This window comes from Molothrus ater, chromosome 5, assembly GCF_012460135.2.
Source record: "Molothrus ater isolate BHLD 08-10-18 breed brown headed cowbird chromosome 5, BPBGC_Mater_1.1, whole genome shotgun sequence".
NCBI classification, from domain to species: Eukaryota; Metazoa; Chordata; class Aves; order Passeriformes; family Icteridae; genus Molothrus; species Molothrus ater.
In genome coordinates this window covers 53,871,255-53,885,431 of record NC_050482.2, presented here as the reverse complement: position 1 = coordinate 53,885,431, position 14,177 = coordinate 53,871,255, and the positions used below count along the sequence as shown (strand labels likewise).

The following is a 14,177-nucleotide window of genomic DNA, read 5'->3' as shown; positions in this document are numbered from 1 at the left end:
ACAAGACTATCATGGAGTTAGCATCAAACACCAAGAAGCTACATAATAAATTAAACCAAGACAACATATAAAAAATATTACTTGTTACACACATGAAAAAATTAGAGGTGTTAATTTGTATTTTTTCCTATAAACATCAACACTAACTTTTGAAGAGTAATCTCCTTACAAAATGTAAGTGGCTACAAAAAAATAAAGTTCGCACTGTTACAGTCTTTGGCACAACCTGAGTAACTTCCCTCTCATCAGATATTATATATAAGAACTTCAATTGTACATGCTATCCTTTATGTTATATTATAATGGTATGCTACATTAGGAGTTCACTTTCAAAGAAACTAAAGAGTTTAAGGAGTTTAAGAATTTATAAGGAATTGTAGCCTAAGGAATTATAGACACCAGGAAATTCTCTAAAGAACTGGCATAATCCTGTAGGGTAAAAATATATTTCAAAAGCACCTATTTCATATGTAGGAGGATAAAGCTTAGAAAGTAATTTCCTGTACTGACACATCACCAGGACAAAAAACAAAGTTTCTCTTCATGTCCAAATCATCCATGAGAAGTGTAAAACATGCACTCATGTTCCACAGTTTTCTTGCTGCCCTTAATTCTGCACATGATCAAATTCAGTGGCTTTCTAGTCTCTAAAAAACATGTGTGCTTTTAATTCCATGCAAAACTTTAACTATTTTGTAATTTTCACATAAGTAAGCATAGCAAAGCAGTAAAACAAGGAAGTTACCCATTTTACTTGACTTACTATTCTTAAGACTACTGACCATGTATTTTCATTAAGAACATGTCACAAGTAGAGGTACTTTCCTCCTCCCCTTCCTGTCCATTAAGTACAACATTTTATGGTTAAATGTTTCCTGACAATTAGGAAGAGAATTAAATTCATCATGCCATATTGCTCCAGACAGACACTGGCACTGTTTGTAGAGCTGGACTTGAACTTGGTCCAAACCTTTCAAATAATGAGCCAATTTGTTCACTCAGCCACAAAGCAGAGCACAAACTAACACACAAGCAGCATGGGCAACCTGGAACTCTGAATTCAGTTAAGCTAACATCCAGGATCACTTGAGTGTAATTATAAACAAGTTTTACCTGCTTAGTAGTAAGAATATATTTTGTACATAAATGAATATAGAAGGCGGGGGAGAAGTTGTGCATCATAGTAGGTAAAGTCTCAAGACCACACTTTTTTGTTTAGATATGCTCAGGAAGTCATGAAAATCAAAAGCTTTTCAAAGACTATGAGAGGAGAGGAATGCAACATGCCCACCTATATGGAAATTGCAAATGGGCATCTTATCCTTAGCTGCTTTTTCAGGTGTAATGTACCTTACCAGATTGAAATTCTAAAGGAATAGCAACATAAGACACATTCTGCATCCACAGAAAAATAAATACCACAAAGTAGTACATGTACCCCCTTTACCTTGCAAAAGAGAAGCTATGAAGGCAGTTGCTACACTGCTAGAACACAAAAGGACTGAATGATCAAAGCGGTATTTGCCCTCTGGAATCCAGCCCAATATTACTGCTGCCACTGCTGCTAGAAAACCAACTACTGTTGCCTGAACCTGGAAAAGAAAGTGAATTAATAAAATAATTGACAGACTTAGGAGGAATCATTTTCTGCTAGCCTTTCCTCCCATCTACATTAACATGCCAGGTATAACAGGAGCATGTTCATCTATTTTGTAGAGAGGATGACAAACTTGGATGATGAAGAATAAAAGTCTTAGGCCAGCAGAAAAGGCTTTACCAGCATTTTACAGACTCCAGAATAGCAAAAGTAAAATCAGGAAGAGGTGCTCAGAAATTACAAGAAGCCAATGCATAAAGAAGCTTCTAAACCACTTAGAGTAGGAAGTCACAACATAAATATTTCACCTGTGTTTTAGGAATGTTACATTATAACTTATGAATCAGAAATAGTTCTCAAGAAACAGCTGCTTTGGAGAGCATGTGCTCCTTTCCTCAAATGACCCAGTTATCTAAAATATTGTTTATTATCCAAAAGCTCTATCCCACACTTCCTTTAAACATCAAATCCAATGCAAATATGGTACTAGAAACATTTGAAAGGTCAAATTTAAAGGGCTTTGCCAAATCTGAAATTTTTCTCTAATCACCCTCAGATTCTTTCTCAGGAAAAATTATAAAGGAAATACCCTTGGTACAGTCCTAAGCAATACTTTAGTTCTTTTTCTAATAAATAAAAGCTCATATTGTTTTAGAGAAGAGCCAGTGTAGTAGAGCTACTCTCCCATTAACATTGTTCATCTCCATACTTAGCAGTGTTTGTGATTTAACTTTTTCAATAACATCACTCTCTTACAAGAATTAATCCAATAAACCCATTATATTTACCTGTTTTAAGGCCAAATTGCCAATTATGAGGTTCCATTTCTCAATGGGAGAATCCATTTTTCCAATATTTACCTATCAAAATCAGAAGAGAAATTCAGACATTTGCGGTTAAAATGGTATTATTTGAAAATACCCAGGAATAATTCACCTAATAAAATAAGACACTTTGATTAAAAACAAGATATGTCTTTAAAAAGTCAAACATTGCTTTTGATTTTACATCATACTTACATTATCCTTCCAAAAGCAGCTAAATTTGATGGAGTTTTACATAGTAACTTATTTACCATTAGCTTGCTCTGCAAGATATAAGAGCCACCTTAAATTCCTGGAATGTCCAAGAACCACCAGTGATTGGGTCAGTGGCTGGAAGATCCCTTTACACTAAGCTTGTTTCTATGGTGCTTAAATTCTGAAAATAAAAAATGCTAGAATCTAATACTGTTTAGCATTCTAACTTTTCATTTATAGAGTACAGCTAGAGATTTCTGATGCTAAAAATGATGTAAGTCCAGTATTAAGGTAGTAGCTGAAAGATAGCAAATACATTATATAAGGGGGTGTATGTACTTTTAAATTGCTTGGAATAATTTATTTGCTACTTTTGCTTTTTTTTTGAGGTACACGACAAGATCTGATAAACAATACAAACCTCTGCAGTATGACTGTGTTTAAAATAACTTCATTTTTGAGATAACAGAACATTTTTTACATGTTGAGCATAAATTTTAGTGGTTTTTCCTATACAATACTAATTTATAAGATAACATACTTCTCAAAAATAAAAAAACTTCATTCATATATTTTTCATCTTTTGGTAATTCCTTTTCAGTAGATTCCAATTCAATTTCTTTTCCACTTTGTGTAGTAGCAACTTGAAAGGAACAAAGTATTAAAAGAAATGCTAATTTAAAACCAGAAATATAATGAGGCACTTTATCTCAATCAAACTATAAATATTTTATTATGTTCAAATTACAGTGAAAGCTCTGCAAATACATCCAGTAAGTTTAGATAGTACAGCCGTTGTTTCAGGAACTGCTGATAAGAATCTCCATTACATCCTTCTTAAATATATATATGCTAAATGAACAAAATGGCAAGCTGTGGAGAGCTTCACTCCTTCTCTCCTTTGAAAAAGTTTTAGAAAAGTATCCCAAAAATCCCTGTTAAAAAAAGTAATCTTGCAAAATGCTTAATCCTAAAGGTGAGCTCCTGCCAAATGCCACAGCTCTTCTTTCTCCTACTGTCATCTACATATTCACATTTTTTTTCTTGAATCAGCTCCATGAGTGAGTTCATGGCACCAAAAATTTGCTGATTTGATGGAAAACATTTTTATTCAGGGAGGGAAAAGGGGTAAAATATAAAATGATATCCTATAAAATGATCTGATCCATCACATCCACTCATGTAACTTTGCTCTCAGGGTTTGGAAGGGAGAAAGTGCAAGACTACTCCTTGCAGCTGCAAATTTCTACAAACTGAGATCAAGTTTAGTGTGATACTATGAAATAGATGGATCTAAAAAAAAGGTTTGTAAAGTCATACTGCTAATGCTTAACAATGAGAACACACGGTCTGAACAAGAGTCTGCACAAATTTACAGGAATGAATGAATAAGAGATGTTTTGGTGTTGGTGGTGTGTCATTTCTTTGGGGTTTTTTTTGTTATTGTTGCTCTTTAAAAATGAAAAGAGAATAGAGAGAAGAGACAGCAGTGTGAATTGAGACAATGACAATGACCCAAAGAACAGAACAATGCTGAAGAACTGAAGGACACACAACCCAATATAAATATTGGGCTTGAATGGGCAGTTGACCTAAGTGCACCTCCCACAGTTATGCCAGCACAGTAATGGACAGAGGGAGAAGGGCTTACAGAGACAGAACTCCAGAAGCACCTTCTTGCTCTTTTGTCTCTGTATTCTACATATGAAGTAACTTCTGGTGAGATAAAAATAATGTTTTAAAAACAGTAGGCTGTAAGATTGCCAGGGTATGGAATGCTGACACTAACTAACACCAAGGGAAGTACATCTGTCCTGAGACAGATGAAAAACACAGTCTTGAGACAGATTTAGTGAAATAACTGATTCTAAAGTGTATGGGAAATTGTGAGTGATCAGTAAGACCCAGCTAAAAGAGAAATTTGGGTAACAAGATGAAGGAAAGTGACCAGACAATGCTTGAAACTGATGTACTATGGATAAGATACTTGCTAAGAAGACACTACTTTTTGGCTGACCACATAATTAACAATGAAGTAAATACAATTAGTTTATAGCCCCGGGAGCACAGACATGTCTGCAAATTCAGAGGCAATAATAAGCTAAGTGAGTGAGCAGGACATTAATTAACTCCAATGCTGAAGTCATGTCAGAAATTTCATCCTCAAAAGGTAAAGCTGGTCACAGGGGCACAATCTAGCTTAAAGCACAATCTAGCACAATCTAACTTAAAGACAGGTGTCTGCTGGGGAGCCAGAAAGGGCAAATGTAGGCCAGAGAGGGGAAGATTATTCAGATAAGTGGGTTCCAAATAACTGTTTAGATATACTCTGAACTAATGTTCTCCTGTTCTCCTAGGATGAGATGACAGGACCAAAGGCTGAGTGGCTAAAGAGAGTAGGGGTCAATGAAATCAATGGGAAGAATGCAAAAGTCAGAATGACCTCTTTCTGAGAGAACTGGCATGTAAATTGCAGGTCTAGCAGCAAGGCATCACCTGTAACAGGTTTCCACAGCTTTGGTTTGGGGTTTTATTTATTTGTTTGGGTTTTTTAGGCTTTTTTTAACATAAGAACTTAAATATAATCTTGTTAGCATACCCTTGATAATGAATGATGTATACTGTTCTTATCTTGTACAGGATTGTTCTCTTAGTTTATCCACTGGACATGCAGCCTGTGTTGTGGAAACTCCAGTACTCTTCATCTGTGTGTGAGAGGGGGATCAGCTCCTGTCTTGGTAACAGCTGTGGATAATAAGGACCTAGGTCAGGAGTCACAGTGCAGAGAAAGAGTCTGTGTGACCCTTTTCCAAACATCCCCTGAGAGTTGTGATGCTCACAAATGTGATGGCACTGGTGAGGATGGGGAATTCAGTCACTGATTGAGCCAGAGAAGTTCTGGATTTGTGATCTGGCAGAGGTCATAAGCTCAACTGAGACAAAGAATCAAAGATCACATTAACCTAAGCTGAAGTGGTGAAGTGTATTCTGACCTTCTTTATTTTAAGCCTTCAGTAAGGCCCTGGTAGATCTTGGACTTGGTGTATTTTTCACTATGCAATACAAGCATTTTTAATCCTCAGGTCACAAACTGTACCAGTCAGAAACCAATTTAGCAACATGTCAACAAAAACCAAAAGGTAAAGTAATAGACAAAAGCATTCATGCCTGACAATAAAGGTAGTAAGCTTTAAACACAAAATACTGTTGAGAAACAGTAAGAATTCTCAGAAAAGTAAGAACAATAAAATCAAACAGAAAGCAAGATTGAATGACTAAGGATGATGTTGATAAAGATACAATAGAAATGTCAATCCTTAAGTATGAAAGTAATCAATTTCTGTAATGGGCATGAACAAGCAACCCCTCACAGGACTGCCAAGGCTGTGCATTCAGGCAACAACTCAATAGAATGTGGGAATGGCATTTATTAATGACAGAACACTGGGAGACCTTGTCAATACAAAGCATTTGTAACACAATAGAAAAACTGAATGTCCTTGAGGGTTACAGCAGCAAAAACTGCTGATGATATTCAAAAGTAGAAATGCAAGCTCATGCACTTATGGACTAATAGTATTTCTGACAGAAGATAGGAGTGACAGCTGGAAATGAACAAAAGCATAAATAATAGGGCACAGCCATTGATCACAAAGTGACTGAGAGGTTTAAACCTGACCCTTCTAGGCAAGCAAGCACATAATACCCTAGAAAGTTTTGAGAGCAATATTCTACAAAGACATAGTAAAATATCATCCAGAGTTATGTACACCTTTGACCAGACATGTACTAGAAAAATTCATTCAAGTAGGAAGAGGCAGAGAGTGGGGCCTTGCTGGAGAACAGAAGCACTGCATTAGGCAGTCTTAGAGAGATACCCAGTGCAGCCATCAGAAATAGCCTAGCTACATTATTAGACTGATCTAATCACTAGTTATTCACACACACACACAAGATATACAGGAGAGCAATCTGGCTTACTTAGACTAGAAAAACAAAGAGATATAACATCCCCTGAAATGTAAAAAACAGCTATAAAAAATACATGAGAAAGAACATACAGAAAAAACCCTAGTAGTACTACATTACAGTGTTGGCACACACAAAAAATAAGCAGCACCAAAGAAAAACCCAAAACAACCTCACCACAACAAAAATAAATAAATTTGTTTAGCCAGAAAGCTTAAAAAAAAAAAAAACTCTTGCAGTTTAATCAACAGAGGTCTGGAATAGCAATGTTACCAATGCTTTATTTTGCTGCCACATTAATGGTCTTTTAAAAAATGCGCTTAAAACACAAACTTTTTTTGGCCTATTTGAAATCCCTCAAGGTCAAAGAGATCTCTCAATATACCTATAAATCTCAAAAATCTGCTCTATCTGTTCTGAATGATGAGTTGGAAGACACTTTAGAAGTGAAGTTTTGATGTGTGGAAACAAGGGTCACCTTTTTAACTTTGCCAACTTAATAACAGATTTAAACTGCCCCATAACAGCCAGATTAATTCATAAACATAAAACACTCATGTCTTAAAGATTTGTTTCCTTTTTGAAATGTTTAAACATGTATCTGAAAAGTGAAGAGGAAGAGAAAGTTACTTACAGCAGTTGACAGGCGGGATGCCAAGGTCATTTCCAAATTTCCTTTGAGACCAAGCAGCGCAGGAACCAAGATAAAGACTTCAGTAACATTCTTGAACACATCCCAGTGCTATACAAAGGATACAGTGGGAAACATTTAATTGAAAGATTATCTTTAGACCATCCATAAACTATTAAAAAAATTATGTAAATCATAACTGAACTCTCTAAAAAAATGTTATATTTTTGTATTAGACCTAAAAGTATGAAGTCAGAACTGTTACCTATTTAGATAAAACAGATTTATGACTGCATATTACTACTTCAAAGATAAGACTATAAGCAAGAGATACAAAACTTGGCCTTCAAACAAGCGTAGTTTAAAAAATATGTCATCAATCGGAAGTATTTGTTTTTCATTATTTAAAACAGTCCCACATACTATGACTGCTCTTGAATTCTGCTCTTAATTTTTTAATATTTTCATCTTTTCCTTTCAAGCTGTGTAGAAACCTTACATAAAACCAGCAAGGAATTAATTGTCGTATGAAGAGAGCCTGTAAGTAAAAAAAGCTTGTCTTTATTCTCTTATCTCTAAGTGTGAAATTTACAAGAGCACAGCTTTCCAAAACCCAGATTTTTTAAAGAAAATTATTTTCCTTTTTTGTGCACCAAGATCTCAGCACTGAAGCGCTATGCTACTTTATATGTCTTGTCAACCCATGTTATTTAATTTGTCATCATTTACCAACTCTAACTAAACTAACAAAACTGTAAATTGTCTTTTTATTCAGGGATTTGCAATAATTTAAATTATTATTTTAATGAAAATAAAAGGATTCAATTAACGCATCTGTATAAAGAATAAATTTGTAAGATGTAAATGAACAAAGCACCAGGCTGATGTCAAACAGCCCAAGGAAGAAGTAAAGTTTGTATGTGAAATTTTATTTACCTTTTTTTTGAGGTAACGAAGCCCCTTTCCATTGCAACTAATTGAAGTCCAAGCTTCTTTTACTTTCTTAAGATTTTGAGTGACAAAGATTGCCACCTCTTCCTCCTACTTTAATTAACATTGTAAACTCTTTAAGTGTAGATAAAGAAATTCCTACATGTGAACGAAGCAAAACCAAAGTGGGGAATCCACAAAGATTAATTTCTGTATTGTAGTTCTGTTTAAACATTGTGCTTATTTCAAACTTTTTTAATAAGTTCATAGTAGCAGAACCACACACAGACCTAATTACATCTCAATATTGCAGACATCTACAATGTCACATGTTAGAACTACAGACCTAAGAGACTACCTGTTAAAAAAGCCTTACAAAGCAAATACCAACCTGTACAATATCCAAAACCATGCCAGCAGAAACAGTTCCAAACCCTGCCAGCAAAAAAGGTACAAGTATCTGCAGTGCCATAATACTACTCGATTCTTTGGGTTGTTTTCTACGTCCTTCCACAATGATATCCTCATTACTGTCACTAGAAAGAGTGCCATCCTGCAACATGGCATCTGTTTCTGAAGTGTCCATTCCATCACAGTAATTGTAACTGGTAAAATCATCGTATTTAGGGCTACAGCTGGATGGGCTGTGTCCATTGCTACCATGAAAGCTTGCTTCTGAGAAGTGATGGTACTCTGTGTGTTGTTCGGACCTGACATTAAAATTGTGTCCTACTGGTTGCAATCCATCTTGCCAGACACCATTCACCTTTTTGTATCTTTCCTCTTGGTTTATTTGGTAAACAACAGGAACCATACTTAAAAGTAGCCTCAAAAATTTATCAGACTGAATTGTATTAAGATTTATGGTCCAGTTTACAAAGCCTTCTCTGTCATGGACTTTGCCATTTGTTTTGGAGATGGTAGATCTGCCTTTACAGTTAGTCATAGTGCTACAGAAGTACAGGTTGAAAAGCACTTTGTTCTTCAAATGTCAGCCAAGAAATCTTGCAGGTGAGTCACCAAGTGCCACACTTACAAGTGGACCAAAATGTTTCTTTTTTGCAAGCAAAAGTGTTTTTTCACTGCTCTTAAATCTTCAACATTTCCATAAGCAAGACTGGATCTGCAAAAAAAGTAGAAAGTATATATTCACTTCTAAAATATTTTAACTCTACAGAATACATGAGACATTAGTTTAATTTTTCAGATCATAATCTTTTTTCTGTTTACCATGATTTAAAGTGATGTTGCTTCTACTTTGACATTTCCATCATGGTAAGAAAATAAACAATGATATACTACTGACAGTCTGAAGTCATTTCATATTTGCTCCATTAGAAGCCACTTTACCTTCCTTTTCTTCAATCTTCGTGTTGTGGTAATAATTGTAGCAATTTACTAAAAGAACTGTTCTAATGTGACTCAAAGCTTTGCTGACTTTGGTATTTATTACTAAACTTCATAAATACCAATAAATTATTGGCATAAACAGAGAAACAATAGTCAGGGAGACTGCACCAGCATGATGTAAGATAACACATGGCTTTGTATCTATGCAAAGCTGTGAAAACATTTTACAGACTGCAGGAAATGAAAATATTTTAGAGCTGGAGGACTTTTAGTCTGCATTTCCTAAGAAATTCAGCTTCCTATGATCATACCTTTTATGTTATTATTCCTATACTTCCCTCTATTTCAAAACTTTTAAGTCATCCAGTATTTTTAGAGCAATTTCAGGTAGACTTTACAGGAAGTGGAGATGCCAAAGCTTTTAGCAACTAATAGACTTGTAAGAGATCCAAGTTTGTGCCTTTCCTGCCAAGTGTCGTCAAACATTAGCTGGGATAACTCATTCCAATATGGCCAGAGCAAGTCCACTTCAGAATTCCTGCTGCTCACAGAACTACTACATTTGGGGTTTCTGAGTGAAAAGACTCAGAAGCAACATGATTTTTCCCTCTACCATTTGCTTTATCCAAGGGAGCTTTGACCAGGAAACAAATATTTTAAAAATGACAATGAAATGTATGGCTTGATCTAGAAAGAAGCCAAGTTTTGCAAGAAACAGCAATCTTTTTTCCACAAGGCCAACAGAGGAATTTAAGTAACCAAGATTCCTGCAATTTTTGCCACTCTAGCAGATTGTGCTTTGTTGAATCTTTCCATTTCAGTGCATAAAAAAATCCTAGGCCTCAATTCTGGTTTCCATACACTTTAATTAGGAATAACAAAACAACTTTAACTGCTATCCTGGAGCAGCTCTAACCACAGGTCAAAATGGTGCTCTGTTAAGTGCTACAGAAACCCAGAACAAGAAATTGAAGGATTTCACTTCACTCCCAGGAAAATGCATTGAGAAAATTTTCTGATAGCTATAGCAATGCAGTCTGGCTCATTGCAGTTTCTCCCATATGTCTGCCATTCGCATCACCAAAGTGCTAGACCAGTGACTCATGGAAATTATTCACTGCTCTGGAACTCTGGCCAAAAATATTTGAGTTAATTATCCATATCTTTTTTAACATATAGATTGTCCTCCTTTAAAATTTTTATATTTTATTAGGGTTTTCTTAAGAAACAAATCCTTTGATAAGATTGTGGTTTCATTGAATATAAGAAAGTATTAAGAAATAGAAATCATATTAAAAGGGGAAAAAAAAGGGAACAGAAACATTATTTGGTCAAGTTCCAAATGGAGAAAGGGCTAGCGTGGATGGCTAGCAATTGAATAGCACAAAGCATTTTGGATGACAGCCTTTTATGTTTTTCCTACCACAAAGACTTAGAATGACAATATGGGAACTTAGTGATAAAAGCTGGAAAATGAGAATTTAAGAAGATAAACTGAAAACCATAGAACCATAAAATTGTTTAGGTTGGAAAAGTATTGTATAGTACAATATACAGGAAAGAGTAATAGTTCCTTCAGAGTATACAGAGAGAAGATAACTACAAACCCTTCTAAATGTAACTAAATGTAACTAATTTCTAAACATGTGTTCCAACAAAAATGATTTTTTAAATGTCATCTGGTGCAATATTTTCATCCTAAGTTACAAGATGCTAATAATTGCTGTATTTTCAGAGGTATTTTGTACCCACAAGATGCAGGAAACCTTTTTGTTCGTGTTTTACTAAGGAAGAACAAGAACTTCCTGAGAAGCTTTATCATTGACAAGAAAAATGCCTATGTTGTTGTGTAGTCTAGAAAAGATATGGGAGCTAAAAAAGCAAGCTCTGCTTGAGTAATTCATACGAAGAAAAGGCAGTTAAAATCTCAAAAATCTCTTTTCTGGTCTCTGTAGGAAAAGGAGATAAGTGGTTCTGGTTTCTTGACATATAATCTGGATGTTACAGAAAAAGATGAAGTACTGAAAATTAAAAAAAAAGAGAGAGACAAAGATCCTTTGAGAAGCCAGGAATTAGCCTCAGATTTATCATAGGTGCCATATTACATATGAAATGAAAAGGACACCTTGTCTTTGTCCCTTACAGGCAAAATAATGAGTTATGCCCAAACTATGAAAATAATTATTCCCTCTTCCATATTGTTTACTAAGTATCTGCTTTCAATAGTTTCTTCTTTTCCTTCATATATTTTGTAGCAAATAACAATTTGCTATGTACTACCCACCTCTTTCTCTCAGTCCTGCAAGCATACACAAACAAAAACAAATAGTTCTGTAAATATAAACAAATGAAAAATGCAGCCATACCCTGCCACTCATTGAAAATGTGTTCCTGAAAAATTAAACACTTGGCAATCCAAAAGAGAGCAAGCCAATTTTATCCATAAGAGTTAATACAATGCATGCAGCAATTTAAAAAATACACATGGAGACAGTATACATGATGGACAGGAAGAAATAAATGCTGTAGAAAACAGGACCAAAAAATGGGAGAGATGCTGACTTTTGCAAATGCAAAGCTGCTTTAGAAAGATCTCAGGTACTTGAGCTATGAAATTGAACACCTGATCATTATGACATTTTTCCATCCTTCACCTTTGGTTGGCTTGGTTCATCTGAGAAAGACCAAATGACCAAAAAAATTCAACTGTTCAGGAAGAAGCTCAAAGAACTCTAATCACTATTGCCCAAAGAATTGTCCACATTGTTCCAGACAGACCTATAATGCTGTTCTCAAGAGCATGGGAAAAAAATGCTTCTTCTTTACTTCCCCTTGGTTTAAAGAACATCTAGCATTAGCAGGATTAAGGGACCAGATTCTACAGCTAAATTTGATCAGATAAATATTAGACTGCCAACAATTCATTTAAAGCATGAACACAATAAATCATGGTGACCTTTTAAGAACCTTCAAAAAAAGGGGAAGAAGGAAGAATCAAGCATGAAATTTCTGTAGAGTAAACATTTTGACAGGCTAAAACAAATACTTACCAAAGTTTAGGTCTAGGGAAATCTCTGATCTCCTTCAGAGCTTGGCTAACAAAACCAAAAGATAACATCTATCTAAATAATTCTGAGGGCTTTCCTGGGACCCAAAGCTAATCACACTACAGTTGAAACCTGTTTTTCCTAAAAGTTGCCAACATTTTTTTACAGCATTAATAATCTCTAGACTGCACTTCTAGGCAGTACACAATAAAATACAATTCTGTAAACATACCTGTATGAGAAATGCCTCTCAGGACAAAAACAAGCCTTGGAAAAAGATTCAGGAAAGTAATATGAAATGCTAACAAAACACTTTAATATTTTGCCATAATAAGCAAAGATGAAGCTGGATTATTCCTTGGCATGAAAGATTCTTCTTGTGTCTTCAGAGATGAAACCAGACTCTTCTCACTGAAAGGATGAGAGGTAGCAGGCACCAATGGAAACATTGGAAACAGCATTTGAATATAAGAAAAAGCTGGGAGTTTTTACCATGACAGTGGCTGAACACAAGTTCAAAAAAATTTTGAAGACTCCATCCTTGGTGATATTTGAAACCAAAGTGGACATGGCCCCCAGAAACCTGCTCTTCTTGACCCTACACTGAGCAGACGTGGCTGAATAGAAAATTTGCTGAGATTCCTTCTGACCTCAGCAATTCTGAGATTCTATAAAGCTGGAAATATGAGGGTTTGGGGGCATTCTTTAAGTTCAGGAAACAGGTGATACAGGGATCTGCATGGCCTCTTGTCCACTATTGTTATATGTATAAATACAAGTGTCAGTATCACACTGACACCCTTATCACAGCCATGGCTAATCATTTATATTAGTGTAGTGGGCATATCAGTAGAAAGGGAATGCTACATCATATCGCCTCAGCATTACAGAGAGTAAACAGGCTGTATTATCATCAACCATTCCACAGAATCCAGAAACCAATGTGGTATACTGGGCTAAGACTACTTAGATCAGATATTGAGGATAGTGTGTAAAAGGCTGCAAAACCTGCTGAAAATCAAGAAATGTTGCATGCAAGACAGATATTAGACCATTACATACCATTTTTAAATACTATGCAGTAAACTGGCCAATACTGTGTTTATTGTATGGCAGTTGCTGGTTAAATTAACAGCAAAAGAAACAAATAACAAGAGGAAAAAAACAGACTAAAGAACTGCCAGATGCCTTCTTGACAGTTAGGCACTAAATGATCTGCCACCCTCAGGTTCAGTTTTCAGACAAGTTTGAGACTGCTGCATTCCACTTCCTGAACACGGCAGCTTTCAGTTTTGGCCCTGAGGAAGAGAAAAGCAACTGGGAGAAAAAGACTTGGTTTGACTCTGCACTTTTAAGGCAAGTCATCTAGAAAAGATCAAAACAGAGTCAAAACATAACAGCAAGGCTGTGAAATGTAGTTGGTTGTAAAATGACCCAAATGGAATACCAGCATGAAAAATACCAGGCAAATCACATCCTTCAGCCCATCAAAAGCAGGTGGGTAAGTATGAAATGTAAGAGTTAATGCAGTCCTCTAGATTAAGTAACCAATAAGTACTTACCAGGATGAATCCTAACTACACTTTGGGATCCTGATTACAGGTCTCTACCATCATCACCAAGGAGAGATTAAT

The 14,177-nt window shown here is 35.5% G+C and overlaps 1 protein-coding gene across 5 annotated transcripts in view; it reads right to left on the bottom strand.

Annotated features, from left to right (window-relative positions):
- Nucleotides 1-14,177, bottom strand: part of SLC41A2 (solute carrier family 41 member 2) — a 59,999-nt gene that overhangs the window by 44,438 nt on the left and 1,384 nt on the right. For 4 of the 5 annotated variants that reach the window (XM_036400959.1, XM_036400956.2, XM_036400958.1 and 1 more), the window contains exons 2-5: nt 8,538-9,269; nt 7,220-7,327; nt 2,386-2,457; nt 1,448-1,592 (exon numbers count right to left, since the gene is read on the bottom strand). In XM_036400959.1, the coding sequence (XP_036256852.1) occupies nt 1,448-1,592; nt 2,386-2,457; nt 7,220-7,327; nt 8,538-9,092 (880 nt within the window). In that variant the 5' untranslated portion in view covers nt 9,093-9,269. Of the gene's footprint in view, nt 1-1,447; nt 1,593-2,385; nt 2,458-7,219; nt 7,328-8,537; nt 9,270-11,780; nt 11,796-14,177 lie in introns of all 5 variants that reach the window. The other variant, XM_036400957.2, reaches the window with a different exon arrangement.